The sequence below is a fragment of the Echiichthys vipera genome (genome assembly GCF_963691815.1).
Source record: "Echiichthys vipera genome assembly, chromosome: X".
Classification (NCBI taxonomy): Eukaryota; Metazoa; Chordata; class Actinopteri; order Perciformes; family Trachinidae; genus Echiichthys; species Echiichthys vipera.
The window spans coordinates 44,827,319-44,837,946 of NC_139825.1; the positions used below are offsets into that span (position 1 = coordinate 44,827,319).

The 10,628-nt window shown below is 43.2% G+C and overlaps 1 protein-coding gene across 1 annotated transcript; it reads right to left on the reverse strand.

Annotated features, from left to right (window-relative positions):
• Positions 1-367: 367 nt before the first annotated feature.
• LOC310965895 (HLA class II histocompatibility antigen, DR beta 5 chain-like) lies at positions 368-4,243 on the reverse strand (the record flags this gene model as incomplete). The annotated part of the gene is given in 4 exon segments (XM_083939644.1): positions 368-486; positions 1,295-1,369; positions 1,372-1,561; positions 4,190-4,243. Coding segments are annotated over 4 exon segments (438 nt in total).
• Between the last annotated feature and the right edge of the window lie 6,385 nt (positions 4,244-10,628).

Genomic DNA, 10,628 nt, shown 5'->3' on the forward strand with positions numbered 1-10,628 from the left:
CTTCGTATTTCTCCGCCACCTTGCGGAGAAATACGAACACGTGGGTTTTCCCTCAATGACATTTGTGCGTGAAATGACAACGCCATCTCTGCACAATGCAAGTCAATTGAGACTACATGGCGTGAAATGACACGCAAAAAACAGGACATGCGTTGTAATTTTACGCGAGATGGCTTGAGAGAAATAGCGTGTCATTCACACGCCTTTTGGTGAGACCAGGCTGAGCTTATAGAAAATCCCTTTTGAGGAGAAGAGGACGGGCTGTTTGAGGAACCTGTTAAATTAACAATGAAAAGCAACAAAACCCCAATATTTTAGGGCTTAGGTTGCTCGAGCTGCCCTCATTAAAATCCCCAAAGTAAAGGAACTAATTTCGCTGCTTGGTGTAAAAGAAGACTCCGGTCCAAATTCGCATCAGGCACAAAACAAGGCTCGCACCCAAGAATCCAGCTGCAGGACTCACACTTCCCTGCCTCTTTTCCAGCTCTGTGGATGGAGCAAAAAATAAATAAATATAAAATTAAGGCACAAAATGTGTTCACACCTGAAGCACACAAGATTCTTGGTAAAATTCTACATTATATATTTTGATTAACACAGCTTTTGTCAACTGTAAGTGCATTAAACCTCCATGTGAATAAGAGGTAGAACTGCTAAACAACTCATATGATATCTTACATTATATTTAACCCTATGAAGCAGGTATGTGACTGTGCCTGTTAAGCTGAGGCACCAAAATGACTTGGTTTGGATTAGAGAAAAGATCATGGTTTGACTTTCAAGGACACAAACACTTGTATTGGAGGTTTCTGCAAACCACAGATACGTGAATGTCAGCGTTTCTGAACCGCTGTTACCCGTTTGTCACATACCAACACCCTTTGCCGCTCCAAGGTAGCAGTTTCAAACATGTGGTTAACGTTGGGATTTCACGTTACTTAAGGTTTAGGTATCAAAACTACATGGTTAGGTTTAGGAACAGATTGTGGTTTGGGTTAAAGTAAGTACGTGTCTCACATGGGAAGGAATAAAAACTCTGGTCTCCTTGGTGAAAGTCTGGTGTGGATTTGACGCAACCATCCACTCAACCTCCTCCCTCAGAAGAGTTTGAGGCCTGTCAATATGTCACCTGATGCCCGGAGCACATGCGGGCAGTTCAGTGTATCATTCATACACTAGAGGGCGCCAAAATCCTTTCTAATCAACGTTCCTGTGGTTTGCAGAATAAGCAAAATAAGTTTTTTGGTGCCCATGTTGTTACAACAGACACTACAGCTCTTTGTCTTACCCTAGCTCCTGTGGAGAGGGCGAGGTGGGGCGTCCTGCTCCGACGAACAGGAGTAAACGTCTCCCTCCCGAGGAGTGATAGTCTGTGGAACGTCCCATCACTGTTGTGGCAGTAACGCAGGTTCAATACCCCCTCTGTGACCTCCACCCTGTTCTTTGTCCACGTGAAGGTGATGGAGGGCGGGTAGAAGTGATTGGCCAAACAGGTGAGGTACCGCAAACAAGTTTGCACAAAGAAACTACCTCTTTCCAAAGTGTTAAAAAATCCATCTACCTGTACCTCTAAAAACACATTTTTGTGATTAAATACATTTGATCATATATACTGGATTTGACTAAGAGTTTATTGTTTGCTGTTTATATATTTTTTTAATACTTTCTGTATTTATTTAGAGTTATAAGAGTTTATTGTTATTCTAAACTGTATTTATTCATTACATGAACTGATGAAGCCTCTTGGATGAGAGGTGAAACGTCTTCCTAGACAAACAACCAGTCCAGTTGCTTTTGACTGAAATTGCTTTGAGGACCTTTCCATACATTTTCTAGGAGTTAGTCTGCACCTGGCCTGGAGAATACGTGACCTCTAACCCACCAACATCCAGCTTAGGTTTGGATAACACAGGTTAAACAGCTCTATACTGACGGCATTTGGATGATTTGTAACTATAGACAATGTACACAATATATTTTACAAGCAAATATGTTTTTAAATATATATTTTTACACTTAATATGAAAGATGAAGAGCTATTTACCTGCTTATTTGGATAAAAAGGACAAGACAGGGCAGGTCTTTACACACAGGCATCGTATAAGTTTGGTAAAATAACTATTGATAATGAACTGTTCTACACAATATTTACAATATACACACTTTATAAAAACTCTGGTTTCCTTGGTGAAAGTCCGGTGTGGATTTGACGCAACCATCCACCAAACCTCCTCCCTCAGAAGAGTTTGAGGCCTGTCAATACGACACCTGATGCCCGGAGCACCTGCGGTCAGTTCAGTGTATCATTCATACACTAGAGGGCGCCAGAAACCGTTCTAATCAACTATTTTTATACCTCCCTTGTGTTTTTTAAGCTGCTGGAAACTCAATTTCCTTGCAGAGTTCATCCCAAAGGATCAATAAAGAGAAATCTAAGTCTAAGTCTATAAAACATATTAATTAGTCAGCTTTAGAGGTGCTGTCTGGTGGGTTTTGTTACTTTCAGACAGAGCCAGGCTAGTTTCCCTTTGTTTCCAGTTGTTATGCTAAGCTAAGAAGCTTCAAATTTAACTCAATTAATTCAATTAAATTTTATTTATAGTGCCAAATCATAACAAAAGTTATCTCAGGACACTTTACAGAGTAGGTAAAGACCACACTCTATGACTTATTTATGATTTACACAGACCCAACAATTCCCCCGTAGAGTACGGTGGCGTTGAAAACCTTCACTATAACAGACAGGAACGTCAGACAGACCCAGCTCTGTGGAGGACGCACATCTGTCTGCACCGGAGAGAGGAAGAGAAGGAGAGAGAGAGAGAGAGAAAAGACAGACAGATGGACATAAAGACAGAGAGACAGACACACTTCCAGAGATGCAGGCAAATGGCCGTTCTCATTGTCATCAAGTGTGTTGAACTTTCCCTTTACATTTGTATTAATTTGTAACAGGAACCAGCAGCCTGGTTCAAACTGGGTCAAACTTGTATTATTTCAGACTGCAGTGATGTGACATAATATCACATTTATATAAACAGTAAATAAGAAGAGCTACGTTACCATTATATCAGTGGTTCCCATCATATTTGGCTGGTGACTCACCATCAGAGGTTGGATTTGTCTACAATTTGTGAGAAGTTGAGTGAGATTTGCTCCTTTAAACCTCTCAGATTGTTTCATCTGAGTAACTGTTACAGTGGTACAGAGGGTTACAACTAATGTTTCATACAAGGTTACGGCAAGATGCAAACTTAAGAGCTGTGGTTCCTACGTGGTCTCATGGGAGGGCGTATGAATAGCACGCCACTTTTCATGACTTGCATGACTTTTCACGTTCATGTCTACGCATATTAAGCTTTTCGCGTGTCATTTAACGCCCGTAGTTCCCCAGGGTTAGGGGTTAGAGTTAGGGGTTAGGGTTAGGGTAAGGGTTAGGGTTAGGGTTAGGGTTAGGGTTAGGGTTAGGGGTTAGGGTTAGGGCATTTCACGGCCGTTATTTCAGCCATCCTTCACATGAAATATTGATTTAAAAACAACCCTCTGACAGAAAGCTCCACCACTTCGTATTTCTCCGCCACCTTGCGGAGAAATACGAACACGTGGGTTTTCCCTCAATGACATTTGTGCGTCAAATGACAACGCCATCTCTGCACAATGCAAGTCAATTGAGACTACATGGCGTGAAATGACACGCAAAAATCATGACATGCGTTGTAATTATACGCGAGATGGCTTAAGAGAAATAGCGTGTCATTCACACGCCTTTTGGTGAGACCAGGCTGGTGGTTCACACAAAAGCCAACTTAAAAGCCAACAAATGATAACTGTATTTTTCACCACTCTATTTCTATGGGTTACGTTCAGGGGTTGGATTAATGTGGTCAGGGGCCCCTAGGTTTGTTTGAGCCCCCCACATTATCAATCACGCCCCCCCGAACAGAAGAAGAGTCCGCAACCTTGAAAAATCCTGTCAATTCATGAATTTAGTAGATCTGCTGTTCTATGTGTTGTTGTGCTTTTCTTTTTCATGCTCCTCAATCACATTTCCTGTCTGACATTTTGCTGCTGTACTTTCTAGTAACAGTGAGTGACGTGTTATTAGACAACAAAACTAAACCTCATGAACCCGGACACAGAACACAAACCACAGATACGTTGAATCTCAGCGTTTCTGAACCGCTGTTACCCGTTTGTCACATACCAGCACCCTTTGCCGCTCCAAGGTAGCAGTTTCAAACATGTGGTTAACGTTGGGATTTCACGTTACTTAAGGTTTAGGTATCAAAACTACACGGTTAGGTTTAGTACGTGTCTCACATGGGAAGGAATAAAAAACTCTGGTCTCCTTGGTGAAAGTCCGGTGTGGGTTTGACGCAACAACCACCAAACCTCCTCCCTCAGAAGAGTTTGAAGCCTGTCAATACGACACCTGATGCCCGGAGCACATGCGGTCAGTTCAGTGTATCATTCATACACTAGAGGGCGCCAAAATCCTTTCTAATCAACTTTTATTTTATACCTCCCTTGTGTTTTTTAAGCTGCAGGAAACTCAGTTTCCTTGCAGAGTTCATCCCAAAGGATCAATAAAGAGAAATCTAAGTCTAAGTCTATAAAACATATTAATTAGTCAGCTTTAGAGGTGCTGTCTGGTGGGTTTTGTTACTTTCAGACAGAGCCAGGCTAGTTTCCCTTTGTTTCCAGTTGTTATGCTAAGCTAAGAAGCTTGATATTTAACTCAATTCATTCAATTCAATTTCATTTACAGTGTCGAATCATAGCAACAGTTATCTCAGGACACTTTACAGAGCAGGTAAAGACCACACTCTATGACTTATTTATGATTTACATAGACCCAACAATTCCCCCGTAGAGTACGGTGGTGTTGAAAACCTTCACTATAACAGACAGGAACGTCAGACAGACCCAGCTCTGTGGAGGACGCACATCTGTCTGCACCGGAGAGAGGAAGAGAAGGAGAGAGAGAGAGAGAAAAGACGGACACAAAGACAGAGACAGACACACTTCCAGTAACTATAATAATATCTATAGTAATGTGAATATGACTTATTAATACAGCAGAACAGTAGAAACAAGCACAGCTAAGGTGATAGATTATAACAGCAGCAGGAAGCGTCATGCAGGACCACGGCAGCAGGCACCACCACGATCAGCAGAGACCTGCGAGACGACAAAGCACAAACAACTCCGGGGAAGAAGCTGAATGAGTAACATGCAGTGATGAGACATGAATGATACAGACAGAGAGGAGAGAAGCTCAGAGTATCAGGAAAAGTATTATCCCCCTGCAGACTAGGCCTATAGCAGCATCATTAAGCAGAACAAAATCAGCTTAACAATAACAACATTGCTAAGGGCTCGTAAGCCCGAGCTGTAAGCTTTATCAAAGAGGAAAGTTTTAAGTTTACTCTTAAATATGGGGACAGTGTCTGTCTTCCAAATAACACTTGGGAGTTGGGCTCATTGGATTCAAGAGAGTCTCAGCTTTCCATACATACCCAATGTATGTGATAACAAGACTGTTTAGGGACCCCAGGATGCAGAAATGTGCAAATATTACATTGTAGAATGTAGGCCCTAAACTGTCCGTATTATCATAAAGTGGACATGCCTGTACAGAGGAGACTTGTAAGTATTCATAGAACCAATTTTCATTCAGATATCTTGAGGTCAGAGGTCAAGGGACCCTTTTGAAAATGGACATGCCAGCTCGTAACTGTTATTTAGCTCCTTTCCCAACAAGCTAGCATGTGATGATAGGTACCAACTGGTTTCTGAGATCTTCGAGTTGTGTGATACCACTATATTCACTCTTTCTCTAAAACTGAGCCTGCAACAGCCTCTGAAAGACCAAAAGTCAGCAGAGGCCCTCAGTGGGCCAGTGTGATGCAATTTTATTCATCCAGATGATCGTTCCATGCCCCAGTTTGCTCACGGCAAAATGTTGGATATCTGTAAAGAATATCAGACCGCTCTCATGCCAGGGCTTCAAATACCACCGTTTTGTCACGGCCCTCTGCATTTGGCTCCGACACACTGGGCTTTCAACTGTAAACCCATCTGTGGTGATATTAGACACTCAGACCAAGCGCCAAACTCCGCTTACGGAGGAGGGTCAGGGTGGTAGATGAGTCAAACAAACTTTCACCCAGGAGACCACGGATCATGTCCCCTTCATGTCCCGTGCGTCACTGTAGTTATGTTACAAACACATTTATTTTAACCCCACCCACAATATTTTCCTAACCCCAACCAAGTGGTCTTGTTACATTAACAACTTGTTCCTCGTGTTTGAAATAGCGACTGTAGCGGAGTTGGCGTTTCACACGGGCTATCGGGGCATTGACAAGTGATGCCAAAGGGTCCTGACAGAACAGCAGTGTGTGATGAGGTGGGATGAGAACGAGTTGACAGCATGGTCTAGACCTGCTATACTTGAACAGTATCATGAGTTACCTACTGTTGTGATTTGGATCTATGTAAATAATCGACTTGGCAGATCACGTTAGATTAATCTCAGCTGCAAATGTGGTTTAAATATCCAGACTTTCCAAAAAAGTCCTCACTAAAGAACAGAGGTCCTCACAAAGACAGAGGTACCAACACACACACACACACACACACACACACACACACACACACACACACACACACACACACACACACACACACTAATGTCACCCAGTCTAGACTGCAGTTAACAAAACTAATGAGTGTATTTCATATTGTCATGCTGCAGTTTCTCTAAGAGCCCGTGTGTGTGTGTGTGTGTGTGTGTGTGTGTGTGTGTGTGTGTGCGCAGTCTTTCTTATTCCTCCTTTCTACATCCCCTCTTTCTTTCTCTCCTTCAGTCTGTGTGATTTACGCCTCAGACAGCTTTTCCTCTCAAACACTTGGAGGCAAATAATTTTATCACCTCTTTTCTCTTTCTCTTCCATCTCATTCCCTTCTTTGTCTCTTTTTTCTCTGCTCCCTCCATCTCTCTCTCTCTCTCTCTCTCTCAGGTGTGATCTGTGTGGGGAGTTTCTGTCTAGACAACCGATTATACCGAATAATAAGGGAGAGGGAGGGCGGGGGATAGATGGAGGATGAAAAAAGCGAGAGAGAGAGGGAGGAGGGTGTAATGTGAAGTTATGAGAGGTGGAGTGTCAGACAAAGAGAGAGAGAGAGAGAGAGAGAGGGAGGGGGGGTGTAAGAGAGGAAGAAAAGGCAGATAGGAAGAAAAGCAATAAGCAAAATTTGAGATGAAGGGCGAAAGAAATTAAAGGAGAAGAGAAGAGAAGAAGGGTCCCCCTTAATAAAAGAACCAACGAGAAGGAGAAGAAATGTGGAAAAAATGGAGAGAATAAACAAAACAGACGGTGGAGAGGAAGAGGGAGGGGAGGAAATAGAATGAAAGGAAAGGAAAAATGAAACAGGAAAAAGAAAATGAAACAAATGAATGAGCATGACGCACACACACACACACACGCACACACACACACACACACACTCTCTCTCTCTCTCTCTCTCTCTCTCACACACACACACACACACAGACTCTCACACACACACACACACACACTCTCTCTCTCTCTCTCTCTCTCTCTCTCTCTCTCTCTCTCTCACACACACACACACACACTCTCACACACACACACACACACACACACACACACACACACACACACACACACGCAGTAGACACCACTGAGCCAGAACAGAGACGCAGTCTGATCTGCTGTGTTAGAAAACCCTATCAGTCACACAGGCTTTACTTACTGTGCGTGTGTGTGTGTGTGTGTGTGTGTGTGTCTTAGCTTGGTGATGAGTAATCAATGAGTACACACACACACACACACACACACACACACACGTGGTAATAGGCTTATCCTGTGCTGCAGTTTCAGCCTTTAAACTGCAACTTTTTTTCTTTGCTATTTTTGACTGATTATACTGAATATATAAAATATATATGCTAAAACAAAACTCTAAAGAAACCTGTGTGTGTGTGTGTGTGTGTGTGTGTGTGTGTGTGTGTGTGTGTGTGTCTGTATTCTGATCTTGTCTGTTTTCATACTTGAAACCAGGACAAAAAGAGGCGTTGAGTAAGACAGCTCAAGAGATAAGACCTTTATTTTGAAAGATGAGCAGACGACAAAGACAGACAGACGACCGGAGAGACAGTGAGTAAGCACAAAAGTTAGACGGTAAGACACATAAAAGTCTGATGTGTAAGACACAGGGTCTCTGTCGATCACTTATAGAGAGACAGACAGGCAGCCGGTCATTTTTTTTTTGAGGGACAAGCGAACATTGTGACATTCAATGAGACGGGCAGGAAGGCGACGAGATAGGCGCTCATTTAATCAGAAAGTCAATGTCAGCCAAAACAAAGACAAACAGAGACAGGCTGTCATTCATTTTGTTCTCAACTTCAACAATGTGTGAAAAATAACAGCCCTCCTCATTCATTTCAATGAGATTCAGGGCGCACTCACACTGTCCTTCCGGACCGAGACCCGGACTTTAGGGTACTTGTCCCCCCTCCCTCTCCCCCCCACGCCCCAGCCCCGTTTGTACTCACACTGCCAGGGCCGGCCCATTTTTCTTGCTGTCCATACGCCATCACGCCGTAACACGTCACACGCATTGATCGCGTGTGTGTGGCTTTGTTTACAAATCTTTCCACAGACCTCAGAGTTTTTGTTCGTCTTGTCGACTTTTTTTGAATATTTTCATCGACCAAATCTGCAGTAAACACTCCACCTCCGCATCACACCAACGTGAACCTTTCACCGCCATTGTTGTTGTTGTTAAATGTCCGCGCATGGTCTGTCCTTCTATTTACATGTCCGAACAGGCGGACATAACACTACTGCCGTAGGGCTCGTGCTCATGCTCGCACACGTGGGCACGCTCGTGCCGTGGACGGCCCGCTGGCCGCAGTTATGCGCGGAGCGGGTGCGCTCACATGGCTTAAAGGTACTAGGCTTTAGCTGAAAAACCGGTTTTGGCCCCGGCCAAAAGGACAGTGTGAGTGCGCCCTCACTCTGTCGATGAAGCTGAAATGCAAAAACCTGCAGTTCCTCGAACGGCCAACTGTCTGTGAGGCCTTTAAACACATCATACTGTGGATCAACCAATACAGGGTTCGTATGATATCTCATGAAAAAGTTATCCACCAAAACTTGTATCATATCTTAGCAAATAGGACTATTTATGCCACAAAATTGTGTTGATTATAAATGAGCTGTGAGACATTGAGACGGAGACAGTCTCTTATAAGAGGGTCCAGAAGGTGTGTCTGTCTGCACGCTCGACAGACAGACAGGAAACTGAGAGGCATCAAACCTGTTACACTGTAATCTGATTAGTCTGATCATACAATGACATCATTTAATCCATTATATACTCTCCAACACACACACACACACACACACACACACACACACACACACACACACACACACTTGCAAGCCGAAATGAGTCCAGCACCAAAGTAAAAATAACCTGCCAGACTCTGTGTGTATGTGCTGAATACGTGTGTAATATTTCTCTCAAAAAGATGTGTTTATGTTTGTGTGTGTCTGTGTGTGTGTGTGTGTGTGTGTGTGTGTGTGTGTGTGTGTGTGTGTGTGTGTGTGTGTGTGTGTGTGTGTGTGTGTGTGTAAATGCAAGTGTGTAAATGCAAGTGTGTATTTTACCAGCTTGCCTGCTGTTTTTAATTTTCTGGATTGAATCAAAGCATACATAATGTGTGTGTTTTAGTGTAAGCACGAGCATGTATTTGTGTGTGTGTGTGTGTGTGTGTGTGTGTGTGTGTGTGTGTGTGTGTGTGTGTATGTGTGTGTGTGTGTCTGAGTGTGAGTGTGAGTGTGTGTGCGTGGGTGCAGCTCAGCTACCTCTTTTCATCCTTTTAATTTGTCGCATGCTCTCTCTGCACATACTTTTCTTCCTCTACTGTCAAAGGTAAATTCAACCACAAAATGCCCCCCCACACACACACACACACACGCACTCATCCATCATATGAACAGTATTATATCACATTTTAATGAAAGACATACTGTAGATAGTAAGTTATCTCATCGTTGTTGGCATTAACTGTTCAGTCGTTCTCACATCTATGTACATGAAGCCGTTAACTTCACTGTCAGTGCCGCTGCTGCTGCTGCTGCTGCTAACATCTTGTTCTCAAGCAGTGCCTAATTTGTAAATCAGGAGGTGTCAGAACACAGAGAGGCTGCTGATCCGGCGGGACAAATGCACAGAACGCATCAAAAACACAGAGCCTGGCGCCCAGACAACACTGGTGCTGCGGTGCTCAAACTAAACAAGAGTGACACAGTAAACAACGCAGAGCACTGATGGAAAATATGGAAGGAAGTGGAGACACACTCAGTGATAGAAATATCTTTATAAATGGACAAACAAGCAATTATTATTATGATTATTGTTACTATTAGTAGTAGTAGTAGTAGTACACAAGATGTATTTACAGATATTGTGACAGTGACCGAGTCCCTGCCTTGAGCCTATTTGAAGTCGACCCTGACTCTGACTTGACCCCCATTTGGACTTTGTTGATCTTGAAATTGCTTGTGCTTACACTCGTCTCAGACTTG